The 16,327-nt window shown below is 34.7% G+C and overlaps 1 protein-coding gene across 3 annotated transcripts in view; it reads right to left on the bottom strand.

The window, feature by feature from the left end:
- Nucleotides 1-16,327, bottom strand: part of TMEM38B (transmembrane protein 38B) — a 51,431-nt gene that overhangs the window by 16,942 nt on the left and 18,162 nt on the right. For 2 of the 3 annotated variants that reach the window (XM_037035855.1, XM_037035857.1), the window contains exons 2-5: nt 13,734-13,890; nt 8,758-8,942; nt 7,850-7,937; nt 3,680-3,797 (exon numbers count right to left, since the gene is read on the bottom strand). In XM_037035855.1, the coding sequence (XP_036891750.1) occupies nt 3,680-3,797; nt 7,850-7,937; nt 8,758-8,942; nt 13,734-13,890 (548 nt within the window). The remainder of the gene's footprint in view (nt 1-3,679; nt 3,798-7,849; nt 7,938-8,757; nt 8,943-13,733; nt 13,891-16,327) is intronic. The other variant, XM_037035856.1, reaches the window with a different exon arrangement.

The following is a 16,327-nucleotide window of genomic DNA, read 5'->3' as shown; positions in this document are numbered from 1 at the left end:
GTGTGCAAAATCAATGTTCAAAAATCTACTGCTTTCCTAATACGAAAATGAAACTTCAGAAATAAAAATGAAAGAAAAAAATTCCTTTCGCAATTGCAAGAAAAATCATAAAATACCTAGGAATTAACAAAGGATGCAAAAGATCTATATACTGAAATCTACAAAATATTATTAAAAGGATTGAAAAAATAAAATGGAGAGATATTGTGTTCATTGACTGGAAGAATCAACATAGTTAAAATGTTTGCATTATTTAAAACAATATACAGATTTAAAGCAATCCCCATCAAAATCCCAGTGTCATTTTTAAAGAAATGGCTTTAAAAAATCATCAGATTTGTAGAACCACAAAAGACCCCAAATAGCCAAAGCAATCCTGAGAAAAAAAGAACAAAGCCAGTGGTATCACAGTACCTGTCTTTAAATTATACTACAGAGCTACAATAATCAAAATAGCATGCTATTGGCAGAAAAAACAGATGCACTGATTAAAGGAACAGAATTGAGAACCCAGAAATAAAACCACCTGTATATGGGCAAATAATTTTTGATAAAGGAGCCATAAAACACACAATGAAGGAAAGAAAGCCTCTTCAATAAATGGTGGTGGGAAAATTGGAAAGCCACATGCAAAAAAATGAAAATAGATTACAGTTTGTCCCATGTACAAAAAATTAATTCAAAATGGATCAAAGACCAAAATATAAGATCTGAAACAATAAATTACATAGAAGAAAACACAGGTACTAAACTTATGGATCTTGGTCTTAGAGAACATTTTATGAATTTGACTCCAAAGGCAAGGAAGGTAAAGACAAAAAGAAATGAATGGGGTTACATTAAACTAAAAAGCTTCTATACAGGAAAAACACTGCCAACAAAACAAATGGGAGATGATATTTGCACAAAGGGGTTACTACCCAAAATATACAAAGAACTCACACAACTCAACACCAAACAAATAATTCAGTTAAAAAATGGGCAGTTCCCCTGGCTGGTATAACTCAGTGGATGGAGTGAGGGCTGCTAACCAAAGGGTCACCAGTTCAATTCCTAGTCAGGGCACATGCCTGAGTTGCAGGCCAGGTCCCTAGTTTAGGGTTCATGAGAGGCAACCACACATTGATATTTCTCTCCTCTCTTTCTCTCTCTGAAAATGAATAAATAAAATCTTTAAAAAATGAAAAATAAAAAAACAGGCAAAGAACCTGAATAAACACCTCTCCCAAGAAGACATACAAGTGACCAAAACACACATGAAAAGATGTTCAACTTCACGAGTTGTTAGGGAAATGCAAATCAAAACTAAGATGACATACCACCTCACACCTGTTAGAATGGCTATTATCAAACAAAACAGGTAATAATAAGGATTGGAGAGGTTGTGGAGAAAACGAACCCTCATTCACTGCTGGTGGGAATGTAAACTGGTACAGTCACTATGGAAAACTATATGGAGGTTTCTCAAAACATTAAGGATGGAGTTACCATATGACCCAGCAATCTCTCTTCTGAGTATCTACATGAAAAACTCAAAAACATTTATTCACAAAGATATACGAACCCATATGTTCATTGCAGCATTAGTCACAGTGGCCAAGACATGGAGATAACCAAAGTGTTCTTTAATGGAGGACTGGATAAAGAAGATGTGGTGCATACATACAATGAATACTACTCAGCCATAAGAAAAGATGAAATACCTTGAGAATATTATGCTGAGCAAAATAAGTCAGAGAGAGCTAAGAACCATATGATTTCACTCAATGTGGGCTATAAAACCAAAACTCATAGACACAGACAACAGTGTAGTGGTTACCACAGGGAACGGAGTGGGACATATTAAAGGGTAAAGGGGGCCAGATACATGGTGATGGAAGACGATTTAACTTTGGGTGGTGGGCACGCAATGCAATATATAGACCACGTATCACAGAAAGCTACACTTGAAACCTACGTGATCTTGTCAACCAATGTGACCCCAGCAGTATACAAAAAGGACACATCATGACCGTGGGGTTTATCACAAAATAAAAGGCCGATATAAAACCATTTTTAAATCAATCAATGTAATCCACTATATTAAGAGAATATAGGAGAAAAATCATATAATTATCTTAACCCATGTGCAGAGATAAACATTTAATGAAATTTCACACCTATTCATGATAAAAATGCTTGGCGCACTAGAAACAGAAGAAAATTTCCTCAACCTGATAAAGGGAATTTTCCTATTAGCCAAAAGTAGAAGAATCCAAATCCAAATATCCATCAACTGATGGATAAATAACATATAATCCATGCAATGTAATATCCCTTAGCAATGAAAAGTTAGAATACATGGATACATGCCACAACACAGATGAACCTACAAAACATTATGCTAAGTGAAGGAAATCAGTCACAGGACCACATATTGTGTGATTCCATTAACATAAAATGTCAGAATAGGCTAATTTATTAAAAAAGTACATTAGTGGTTTCTTACAGCTGGGTCATTAGGAAAAATGTGAAGTAACTGCTAATGAGTGGGAAGTTTCTTTTGGAGCTGATAAAAATATTTCAATATTGACTGGAGTGATGGTTATACAACTCTGTGACTGCACTAAAAACCGTTGAATTACACACTTTAAATGGAAGAATTGGATGGTATTTAAAATACATTTCAGTAAAGCTGTTACAAAGAAACACATACAGCCCAAATTTCAGGACTGGAAGAGGAAGGCACGCATGAAGGGATACTTGTATTATGTGAATTACCACCGCATACCAACTCCACTGCAGAGACTAATGAAACAGAAATGAGGTGGCTTGGTTCTAAGACATAAATTTATAAAATATGTACTGTATCCTTTTAAGAATCCTTTTAAGAAGCCAAAAATATCTAGGCTGAGATAGAGGTAGCTATAAAATTTCTCTAGGCCTGAACAATAATCTTATTTGAAAATTAATTGTCTAGCTATGAACAGGGGAAATATCTAATAATGGTAAGAATAACAATAATCAGAATTAGCCTCATGAAACAGCTGTGAACAGAATTCATAAGATGTGTCAGACACTGTAACAGAATGACATACATCATCTCCAATCCTCCCAACAATCACATAATGAAGAAGAGAAAGTCGGGATTCAGAGACATTAAGTGACTTACCTATTCAGGAATCAGAGAGCAAAGCTAGGTGTTAAAACAACCTGTCTCTCAAAGATGTGATCTTATATCATACTACCTCCAATCTTCAAGAAGGTATAAAGCTTCAACCAGACAAAAATAATGAAAGAGATTGGCCACAAATGTCCTAATATGAAATTTCAAATTTTTAAAGCTTAAAGGAACCTCAGAGAACATCTACACAACCACCTCATTTTACAAATGAGACGGCACTGTCTTCGCAGTCTCTGATCGCTTTGGCTATTTTTTTTTTCTCTACTGTCGGGCCTCCAATAGACTTTTAGGCTATCTGCAAGACTTTCCCCGTAGAACCAGCATAAATCAAATGAGGAATCACAGGAGAGCTAAGTTTCAGAAGTCATGGATTTGCTGAATAAACTCCCTAAAATTCATGTTTTTAGACTGTGATAACAATCAAAATAAATAAATGTTCCTGTTACTTGCCTCATATACAGAATTCTGGTTACACAGACTTTGTAACACTGATTTATTGCTGCTTTGAACTCTTACCTTTGTGCCCACAAGAAACATGGTATAGAGGAACACAAGATTATGCTTTGGTATTGCCAGATGTTCAGTGTGCTGAAATGTGAAGATAATCGACCCCAGCAGGGTTACTTTGGCAGGGCTGAAAATAAAATACACAGTCAGTAAGTATTAAGCATGATCTATGCCTGTATCCCTCAGAGTACTCTACAAAGTACTAATTTAATGAGTTATTAATAGACATAACACAAAAACGAGTTCTGTGATTATACTCATAAAGTTATGGAAGTACTAAGCTATATAAAATTAAATACCTTTATTGACAGCATAATGTATCAGATTTTAGAATGTTCATACACACTGTGACTCTCTGATAAAGTACATTTTTATATGCAATATGTCTGAAATATAGTTGATCACATAACACTTTTTCACAAAGGATCTGAAAGTCCCATGTTCCACAGCATAATTTGGGAAAAAGTAGATTAGTCCTGAAAAACATTACGATGCTAAGCAGGCTCCTTGGGTGGCACAGGGGGAAAAAAGAAAGCCCTGATTAGTATTTTCTCATCTCCATTGTGTAAATATCCCCATCACAACCAACTTCAGGCTGCTGAGAAGTTATACACATAAAACAGTATGAGCTAACTCCAGCACACAAACTAACTCCTGCACAGAATATATGCATTAGGTCCTACCTTAGTAAATCAATGCTGAACATTTAAACTCTATAAGATGTGAATCTATAAGTATGAAGCACTACTTTCATGTCATATATTTGCCATGTATTTAAAGCATCTCTCAGTAACAGAACATTATCTAGCTCTTTATAATTACAACTGTAAAAAGACAAATAAACTCTTAGAATGCCACATTGCAAAACATGACATTTAAAAGGACCTACAAGCATTTTATGAAAAAATAAGTTATTAATTTAACTATTACAAGCTAAGAACTGTGTTCAAAACAGTTAGGTTTTGGCAACAGGAGTTTGGACTTTCCTTAACAGTGATTGGGCAGCAATTCTGTTCTGGAAAACTGATCTAAACTTTTGACTGTGTATCTCTACTGATAAAAAAGTATTTCAGACACTCCCTAACATATGTTTATCAATTAATTTGCAAGTCATATACATGGACAACTGTATTATAAAATGTACATGAAATTGATATTTTAACCAAAATGTGAGATAAAAATCAAATGAAATTAGGTTTGTCTTAATATCATTTTGCTACTGTGTTTCTAACAGTTTTGTTTCTGTGCCCTAATCCCTCTTCACAGGCATCCTCTTAGCAAACACACACTCCGTTCTGGATTGTGTTCTCTTAGAGCATATATCTAGAGACAAAGAATATGATAAACAAGGATTGCAGGCAATAAATTGGGGCAGGGAACTGGAAAAGGGCTAGGATTTAGGAAAAAATCAGTGAGATTGGTTAGGAAGATCAGGAATCGTTTAGAAAATTCTTATAGCAGTCCCAGGAAAACTAGTAAATAAACTATCTGATTCCCAGATCCACTGGTGGAATAGGCAGAGCATAATAGTTACAGGCATTCCCATTCCAAAAGGGTAAAAACAGAAGAAGAAAAGTGGCCACGGTACTAGACAATTTCAAAATCCAGCAGGGCAAATTCCATTAGGTTTTGAGGCCTGGGACTAATCCTCTGTGGCTTGAGACTGTGTCCTCTGAGTCTGCAGTTCTAACCTCTGCCCTCCTGGCTCTGGTCTTTGCACCTCTGACTCCAGCCTGTGTGCCTGGCCTCAGGCCTCTAGGCCCATAGCTCTCACGTTGAAGTCATTCTTCCTTTTCCTTAAAGGGTAGCACATGTTTGCAGCTGAGCGGTTTTGTCAGCCTGTTTCCTGCCTGTAGAATTTTGGGAGTCTGACAGCATTCTTTTATTTCATCTTATCTCTGCCCCTTTCAGTCCAAGCTGGTAATGCTTCTAGTGATATAACATTTTCAAAGACCTTGTGGGTCTCTGGTGTATGTCACAGGGATCCATGCCATTAGTCAAAAAGGTCCTTCACAGATCTCTTCTGGATAATCCCTTCTCTAGTCCTGGTCCCTGCTGTGACCGCTGAATGGGTCCACCTGTCACATGCTTAATGTCTTTAAACACTAGCAAAAACTGTCCAGCAACACCCCTGACTTTCTTTTCACAGCAGGCTTTCCTATGAATAAGTCTCCTAATTTTAGCATCTTTTGCAATCTAGATTGGCTCAGAACTTCCTAAATTATCAAGTTTCGGTTTTCTTACTTAGCAGTTATTCCTTCAACTCAAACCTTTCCTCTCACACTTTATTATAAACGGCGAAGAAAAACCAGTGCACACCTTCAACACTTTGCTTCTAAATCTCTTCAGCTAAATATCCAAGCTCACTGATTACAAGTCATGCTTTCCACAGTTCAGTTAAGTTTTCTGCCACTACGTAACTGAATCATCTCTCCAGTTTCTAATATCATGTTCCCCATTTCCTCTGAGCCCTAACATTCATATTTCTACCAATATTCTGTTTATGAAAATATATGTATTCTCTAAAGTCAAATAGGCTTTCTCTGTTGTGTAAAAGTATTGGATAATAGATATGAAAACTTAAATAAATACACACATACACAAAATATCATACTAGACAAAAATCACAATTGCCTGACAACCTGTCAATCATTCATTCATCTAATATTGATTGAGGGTCTACTATGTGGTAGGTGCTTGGGATACAAAAGGAATCAAAAAAGACAAAAATCCCCGTCTTTGGCCTCTTGTATTCTTTGAAGTGTGGGGGAAGCCAAAAGGAGAGAATAAACACAATAACTAAGTAAATTATACAATATGATAAACACTACACAAAAGAAAGAATAATAGAAGGAAATGTTCCAATTCTAAGCAAGATAGTCCTCACTGAGGTGACCTTTGACAAAATACTTTGAGCAAAGTACCAAGGGAGGTAGCTACCTGAGAAAAAAGATTCTAGGCAAAAAGAAAAGCTAGCATTAAACCAAACCACACCCGGTTTTTTCAACAACAGAGTGCAGTGAACAAGGTCTTAAGAGGTGAAGTCAAAGCGGACTGGGTGTAGGGGAGAGCCATCTTGGAGGGCCACTTGGGGGAGTCACTGCAAGGTTTTGAACAGCGGAGAAATGCACTTTGACTTCGGTTTTAAAGTCCCAAGAAATGGCTTATAAAAGATGTTTTCAAGGAGAAAAATTTCCCCTTAATTACATTAATGCCTTATTTATAACTTAGTATCAACCAAAGCCTTCTTTGTTCTATTTCTAAACTACCTCATTCAAGCTTTAAGAGCACTTTCCAAGTTAAATATCTTGGAATTTGTTGGTTCTCAAACATATACTTCACCATCCATACTGCTTCTCAACCTTCCTTTTTAATCCATACTAACAAGCTGATTTTCACGTGAAGTCTTTCCTTGCCTTACTTATTACAGCTACTATTTCCTAAATTTTTTTCTTCTTGAATTGTGGAAATAGTAACTGTACTTCTGTTTCATTTTCAGGTACATCGGAGATACATTTGTGACTTATTTAATATTGGGCCAGTGTCTTTATAGAATATCTAACAGATTGCCTTAAGTGGACACAAAAGATTTCCTTGAGTGGACACAAAAGGTAGTTTGCACTGAACAAGTATAGAGTGGGTTATTTCCTCTAATCTTTTTCATATTGTTATATATGATTAAGTTTAACTTTCATTTTTAAATGAAACTAATAGGGCTTTACAACAACATACCGATTTGTTCTCATAGGGTGACATTTTACTAAAAGAACTATGTAAATTTGAAATCTGGGTGGTTTCATTAATGAAAATGCCAAGAGACTGACTACAAGTGAGATTCATTTCCATCCAGAGAAGTCTGTGCCTATGTAATTCTCTCTCCATAAATTCATACTCTCCCCACAGTTCTCTAACAATCTACATGTTTTTGTTTGATTTCATTTCCTAAGGGGAAGAACCCAAAGATAAATAATAAATCAGTATATATTTTAAAAATGACATTTGAGAGATCAGACTTTTTGAAAGAATAAAGTTTCCTGGGGTTTTTCCCCATTATTGTTACTGTTTATTTTTTTACCTATATTTCATCCACACTTAGAATCCACAAAATGTTTTTAAAAAGAAATTTGGTGAAATCTAAGGACAAAAAGCTGGGTCTTAGCATAGTTGATACCAACTCACTAGGACATCTTCAGCCACTCATCAGCTTGTGGTCTCCAACCTCCTTTTACCAACTGCTCAAAGTTCGTGATGATGCTACCACCTGCCCCTGAAAATAAGAAAATAAAACAAGAATAGTTAGCCAAATTTCCCAAAGAAAATGTTTGAAACAAAGCCATAATATTACCTCCTGACTTACAATCCCAAGAGGATCCCCAAAATATAATTGAGCGAAAATGTAATTTGGGAAGAAGAAGGAAAGTTGCCTTGTATGTTTATGGTACTAGCACTGTTGCAGCCCTTCCCCTCCACCATCACGGCAGCTGTCTATTACACCGTAATTAAGGGTAAAACCGGGTCCTCAGGCACAGAGATGGTGCTTAGAGGTTTGTTGCAAACCTGACAAATAAAATTCTGTGCTTTATCATTTCTTTCCCTTATAGTTATGGTTAAACACAGTAAAACAAGAAATTGGAGAAATATGTTCAATTCCTACATACTAAAGAACTCAACAATAAAGGTAAATAATGCAAAGTAAACATGAACCTATATTCAATCATATTTACCATTTTCAGTTATTCAGAATTAAAAAACAGAGCAATTTTTACATGCACCATGTAATTTCTGTAAACCTATTTTATTTATGATGGCACTATACCTTAATTATGAATCCCTCTGGTTCTGGGGTTGATAATAAAACCAATCATAAAAATTTTATATTGTAAAACAGTTGGGATCAAAATAATGGCTAATGGCTAATACCTGAGAAAAGTGCTGGTTTTGAATTAACTTTACAACTAACAGAAACAAAGCTTCCATCCTCCAAAAAGACTGTTATTAGAGCATGTGGTATATATATAACTAGAGAATTGTTCAGTAGTTGTAGCACACCAATAACAGTATTTATGAACACACACTGTTAACATTACCTCGGGCCCATCCAATAGCTATCATGACTATCCAGCCATTTTTGTAATAGCTATTAGCATGTGTGACTCCACCTACTATTTTCCAAGTTCTGGTCACTTCCTTCATTCCTGCAGCCAAGAGTTGAACAGGTAGGAAAGAATAGCCCTGGGAAACTAGGTCATATGGGCAAAAAAAAATAATATACCTGAAATTAAAATTTAAATATTTTAATATATAAATAGAATCAAAACAAACAAAAATATAGCATATCAGCAATAACAATTTGGCAAAATTCAGCAAACATCTACATATCAACTGCATATGGGCATAGAATTTGACTTCAAGAACACCACAGGTGGGGTAGAGTCAATTTTTAAAAAGTAACATGAAGTATATACAATAATCTTCCAAAAAGTCGTGATCAGAGGAGAATTTCATCCTGTCTGGACTACTGAATACTCTATTTATGCAAAAAGTATTTACTGAGCTCCTACTTTGTGCCTATACTCTTCTAGAAGCTAAGTGCTGAGTCCACTAAAAAAATAGAGCAAATATATAATCACTTCTCTAGCTACAGGGCCGTTTTTCTCCTCTGGGAAAAGGAATTAGAACAGGGTCCCTGGTACCTAAGCAAGGGCTGCATTTCCACTCCACTAACATCTTTACCTGTGCCCCTTGGTGCAGTACATAAACCAGCACCTATACAATGAAAGGTCATGTGCTCAAGGAGACAAATTTGTGTTAAGGGAAAACATATTTTCATAAGGCTGAAAGAATATGAAGCTTGTTCTTCAATTCAGTTGAGTAAGATTAAGTTTTAACCAATTAAAGTGTGATACTAGTTTAAGAATAATTCACTCCTCAGACGAATTATTTTTTGATGCTTCATTTGTTCTAAGCATCTGTTCAAACAGTTTAGCAGTAGTGTTAAATTGGAAAACACTCTACTTCCCTCCCCCCGCCCCGTTCCCAAAATACTCTCTAGCTGACAATTGTGTGCTTAAAGCAGAACATATCTTCTTTCTAATGGAGAGATATGGAATACACTGTATGAAAGAAGTATTATATTTCTTCTAAAAGAAGTTGCAATTTTATTGCAACTCACGATTCATAAAGTAGGAATTCCTGAAAGTATGCATGGAATATGAAATCTACTTGCCAAAATGCTGCTTCAGAGACCCAGTACAAGATGCAGTGGTTTGTTCAGCTTGAGGCACTCTTTCCCCTTTATCTCCACCTACCAATCCTTCTTATTCTTCAACGTCCCACTCAAATAGTGCTATATACACTGACTCAGAGTTTCATTTTGTCTTAGTTTGTTTTATTTAATATTCTCAGTTCAGACTAAATAAATTCTAATGGCTCTGTACAACTAAAACAGTTGGTTCCTGTGCCTAAACACAGATTGCTCTTAATAGATTTTTCTTTACAATATACAGGGTGGGGGCAAAACTAGGTTTACAGTTGCTAATGTGGAAAATACAATAATTAATAAACAATAATACAAGAGTAAACTGTCTTGCATACTCACTTGCATACTCTTGCCTACTTTTGCCACACCCTTTATAAAGGCTACAATGCTCATAATAAATTATAATAGACTTTAGGTAGCAGGAATAATTCATCTTGTTTTCCCCTCACCTAAACTCAGCATGATGAAAAGCAGTCCTGAATTAAATAATTTATTAATAGTTAATCTTCAGGTGAAATATAAAATATATCAAATCAAAGAATCAGCTGGAGAGAAAGAAGTTACTTAAAAGTAGTAAAAAGCTTTTTGAAAATGACCAACATGATTTAAAAATTTTACATGTTCATGTAATATTTTGAAACAGTCTACATACTTCTCTCTTTAAACATAGAACAAATTTCCAAGAAATCATTTAGAAATTAGGGGGGGAAATGAGTTACACTTAAATAAGCAATTTCAAAATGTATTTTTAAATAAAATTAAAATATTTTGGTATACCCTAGATCAGATTAAGAAAGGGGGATGGTATCAAAACTAAAACAATCAAACAAATAACAAAAACAAAAGTACAAATGAACCAGTTTTCATTCTGTACACTGAGACTATCTTCAACGAGTTAAAAACCTATACTATTACAAGGGCAATTCTGAACTTTTTATATTCAACTCTGTAACATTATGATATATAATCTAGAACTTCTGGTTGTTGCTATTTTTAATGAATGAGTCTTTATTCAATTTAATCCAATATCTCTAAAGTACACCTATAATGAGCTAACATTTAAAACAGGAAACAGTTCTTGTTTCAAGTGTTAAATAGACACAAGGCAAAAGAAAAACCATTTATTGTGCTCAGTAGACTTACCAGTAAACATATCAAACTAATGGTTTCTCAAACAACCATTCCTGCTCTATAACACAAGGTAGTTGTTTTTTTTATTTCTTTAAGGAATCACTTAACCGATACTCATTAAGCAACACTCTCCCTCCTATAAAAATCATTATTTCACTTTTAACTAAAATTGTCACATCTAAGGAACTTTTAACTCATAAAGTGCCTTTAGAAACCATCAGAAAATAAGAAATGGAACATTCTAAACAAGAAATGGAACAAGAAGGCAATTAATTCTCATTAATTTTTTTCTCATCCATTTTAAGTCAACTAGGTTAATAAAGCGGGAAAATGACAAAGAATAGTGCTAAATAATAAAAGTTAGTCTAAAACAGAATACAAACAGGAGGCTAAGTCACTGACGAATGAAAGCTAAACCAGTTTAAAATAAGAAAGATGAAAGCAGAAATTAGGTTAGTGCCAAGAGCTGAGCAGAAACTTCCCATGGTCAGTCACTGAGAACTCCACTGTTAATTCCACTCCTGTATCAGAGAGAGTATTACTGAACTAAGCCAAAACTGAACTATAAACCAAATACAGTTCACATTAGCCCCATATGACACCTTTGTTCTCCTATTACTCTAATATATTAATAACTTCATATGTTTGAAAAAGACTACTGAATGACAGCCCTATAAAACTATACCTTTTCTTATGTTTTTCCTCATAAAAAATGCAGTCTCAGCCATGTAAATATGCAATATACAATAGATACTTGATATTTAAGGAAAACAAACATGGGTGTAAAAATTAATACACAGAAAAATTACAACATATTTATTTCTCCCAGAAACAGTTTTGAAAAGAAAAATTTTACAACAGGGTACACTATCTTCCAAACAGTTATTTCCCTTTGCCAGTAGATGGCGCTAATCTCCAGATGTGAGCACTATGAGCAATTGTACTGAAGACGACCTTTCTGTTAAGTGCATTCACAGAATCCCCTAGTTTAGCTTGCTAGAGTTTAAAGTAAATTCCAAATATCATTTTATCTCTCAAATTAAAATCAAATCAAGCAAAGATTATAATATGTTTTCAATATTAAAACCATAAAAATAGTAAAATATACCGTATCTTCAAGCAAGTACCATTCTTTTATATTTAAGGGTCCATGAGAACAAAGACAACATTTGTATTTCCAGAATCCAAAACAAGCTACTACATAAGCATAGACTAAAGAACTAGACACCACAGGTTTGAATCCTAGCTCCAATTCCTAGCTATCTGAGACATCTTGGGCAAGTTATTTAACCCTTCTTGCCTCAGTTACCTTGTTTGTTAAATGAGAATAAAATAGTACCTACCTTACAGTGTTCTTCAAAGGTTTAAGAAAGATAATATATGTAAAGCACTTACAAAACTGGGACACAATAAATACATCAGTGGTTGCCACTGTTGTTATTTTGGAATGACTGCTAAAACTAGAACCGTTAAAATGTTCATCAGCAGTCCTGGCCGGTGTAGCTCAGTGGATTAAGTGTGGGCCTGCGAACCACACAATCGCAGTTTGATTCCCAGTCAGGGCACATGCCTGGGTTGCAGGCCAGTTCCCAGCAGGGGACTCACCAGAGGCAACCATACACTGATATTTCTCTCCTTCTCTCTAAAGATAAATAAATAAATTTTTTAAAAAAGGTTCATCAGCAGGGGAACAAAATATAGACATAAAAATAATGAATTATATAGCAGTGAGAAGGAATGTACTATAGCTGCATACAAGAACAGAGATAAACCTTCATAACAGTGTTCACTGAAGAAATCAAGTCCTCATATGACTCATGATTAAATTTAAAAAATGAATATAAAAAATTTATCTGACATATGGTAATAACCAAAAATGTTAGTTATCACATTTATTATTCTACTCCTAATAGTTTCCACTGCCTCAGGTGCCCACTATTAATTTTTCCCATTGCCACCATTTATAACATTTCCTTTTAAAACTAGTTACATATTCATTTAAAAATTATCAAGGTAAAAATAAACTTTAAGTTTTACAAACATGCTATATGCTTCATTGATATGGTTTTTTTAGTCAAACACATAGTTGTTTGTTTTAGATATAACAAAGCAGTCTCACTGGAATTATACCATTTTTTAAATTTGATGAGTCAATCCTCTGAAAGATAACTGAATTTGATTTGCAAGAATCCAAAGCAATTTCTACTAACATTTTTTTCTTCAGTTCAAAACTAAACTCAAAATAAATTAATGTTAAATCTCATAAGGCTCCAAAAAATCCAACAGAATATGAAAAGAGCAATTATATATGAACCATAATCACTTGGACTTTGGTGTAGTCAGTCACATTCTTGATTTTTATCCTGTTGTATATCTGTGTGAATGGGTAGGTTCACAAGATAAACTGCTTGGAGCCAAATACTTGATGCTCTTTGATATCCGAAATGCTTCCACTAAAGATACATTAAAACAATAATAACAATAACCATCTCTGGGGCAGGATAATGAAGAAGAGGGTAAGAAAGAGACATACTTTTGGGATTGAGTTCCTTCCTTTACACATGCATTAACTTTTAAGAACATAAAATACATTTTTAATTCCATTTACTAATAAAACAACATTTATAAAACAACATTTTAAATGTCTAATAGTTCACAATAATGGCAGCTTACCAGATTGAAGATGCTAGTAACACATTAGTGTTGTTTGCAAGAAACTTCAATGGAGGCTCTGCAAGCAGTACACAGGACAAAATTCCTCCACCAAAACAGTGGAGCATAGCAGTAAACCAGCTTGAAACAGGATTCTTCCATGCCACTGCCACTGCTCCTGACATGGTAAAGTAAAAATGTGATCTGGGATAGTTGTATATTACACAAGTCATAATTTTCAAGAATTTATCATTACTCATAGTAGTGACAATTACAATTATAAACCATACATTTTGTTCTTCAAATCAAGACTAAAAACATTTTGTTAAGCCCTGGCCAGTGTGGCTCACTTGGTTGGAGTGCCATCTCATAGACAGAAAAGTTGCAGGTTCAATTCCCAGTCAGAGTACATGCCTTGGTTGTGGGTTTGGTCCTCAGTCAGAACATGTAGGAAAAGCAAGCAATCCATCTTTCTCTCACCTCAGTATTTCACTCCTTCTGCCTCCTTTCCCTCTCTCTAAAATCAATAAGCATGTCCTTGGATGAGGATTGAAAAAAAACCATTCTGTTAAGACATGAGTGATTTGGGACAACTTTAAAATATTCCATTCAAGCTCTTATTGCCAGTTTACTAGTAGCAGATTATCACAATCTTTCCACCTACTGTTTCCTTTCATTCCCAACCCTACTGCAAGTACTCCTAGTTGGTATGTTAAAAATATATATTAAGAAAAATTTATAATCTTAAGTAATTTAAAAATTAAAGCTGAAAAATTGCCCTGGCTGGTGTAGCTCAGTAGATTGAGCGCAAGCCTGTGAACCAAACAACCGCGGTTCGATTCCCAGTCAGGGCACATGCCTGGGTTGCAGGCCAGTTCCCAGCAGGGGACACATGAGAGGCAACCACACATTGATACTTCTCTCCTTCTCTTCCCCTCTCTCTAAAAATGAATAAATTTTTTTTAAAAGCTATAATAAACTTTCAATATGACAGGCTAAAAATAAACCCAAAAGCAAAAAGTTGATGAGGACAGACATTTACATCATCACCAAATGTCTGCTAAAAGATTTAGTTATAAGGAAGTTATTATATATTTAGTTATTAATCTACTTATTAATTATAAGAAAGAAATAACTTTAGAGTAAAGAAGCCTTGCAAATTTCAATATAAACAAATGACATCAAGTGACTTCTGACATAATGCACTAAGAACACATTATTACTTCTGTGGTATTTCTACCAAAAATGTATAACTTCAACTAATCTAATCAAATACACCTAAATTGAGAGCTATTGGGGAGTACAGGGGGACACCTGGCCTATACTTCAATGATGTCAAGGTCGAGAAACTCAACGGGCTGATGAAATGTTCCAGATTAAATAAGACTAAAGAGACAACTAAATGCAATGCATATCTTGCTTAGATCATATCATAGAATATTTTTAAAAGGTCTTTTTGAACAACTGATGAAATCTAAATATGAATTAGATAGTAGTATTATATCACTATTAAACTTTCTGATTTTGATACCTGTACTATGGTTCTTAAAATTAACATACTTCAGTAATTAGAAGTAACTGAGCAAAATTCCTCCAATTTACACTCAAGTGGTTCTCAAAAATTAATACACAAAAATAAAAACAATCAGAGAATGCTAAAGTACAAACTTGTAGTTATAAGATGAGTAAGTTCTGAGGACCTAATGTACAGCATATACAACTGTAGTCAATGACACTGTATTGTAGCCCTGACTGGTGTAGCTCAGTGGATTGAGTGCAGGCCTGTGAACCAGGGGATCACAGTTTGATTCCCAGTCAGGGCTCATGTCTTGGTTGCAGGCCAGTTCCCAGGGGATGCATGAGAGGCAACCATACATTGATATTTCTCTCCCTCTCTCCTTCCCTTCCTTCCCCTCTAAAGAGAAGTAAATTTTAAAAACCTTTAAAAAATAACACTGTATTATATACTTGAAAGTTTCAAAGAGAGTAGAAATTGTTTTTTGGTATCAAACTCAAAAAAAAAAGGTAACTATGTGAGGTCAGGGATGTGCTAATTAACTCAATTGTGGCAATCACTTCACAATACATGTCTATTGAATAATCACACTGTACACTTTGCATACACTTTTGTCAATTACACCTCAATAGAGCTGGGAAAAGTAAATAAATGGGGCTAACTATAAGTACACTGACTCTTGAACAACATGGGTTTAAACTGCTTGGGTTCACTTATACATGGATTTTCTTCAGTAAATATACTGGAAGTCTGGTGTATCTCTCAATAAACATATTGGAATTTTTAAAATATTTGCAACGATTTGAAAAAACTTGCAGATGAACCACATAGCCTAGAAATATCAAAAAAACTAGAAGTTATGTATGTCATGAATTCATGCTATATTATACATATACAAAATATGTGTTAATCCACTATTTATGTTGTCAGTAAAGCTTCTAATCAACAAGGGGCTATTAGTAGTTAATTTGGGGCAGGGAGTTACAAGATACACAGATTTTCAAGTGGAAGGGATGTCCACATCCCTAAGTGACAACTGCAGCTGGTGAATGAATGTAGGTAGAGTACATGGAAGTACCTTGACCTGTTCTGGCAACTT

Source organism: Sturnira hondurensis, unplaced genomic scaffold, assembly GCF_014824575.4.
Source record: "Sturnira hondurensis isolate 20B ecotype Veracruz unplaced genomic scaffold, ASM1482457v3 Scaffold0022566, whole genome shotgun sequence".
Lineage (NCBI taxonomy): Eukaryota > Metazoa > Chordata > Mammalia > Chiroptera > Phyllostomidae > Sturnira > Sturnira hondurensis.
This window is presented reverse-complemented; position numbering and strand designations above follow the sequence as displayed.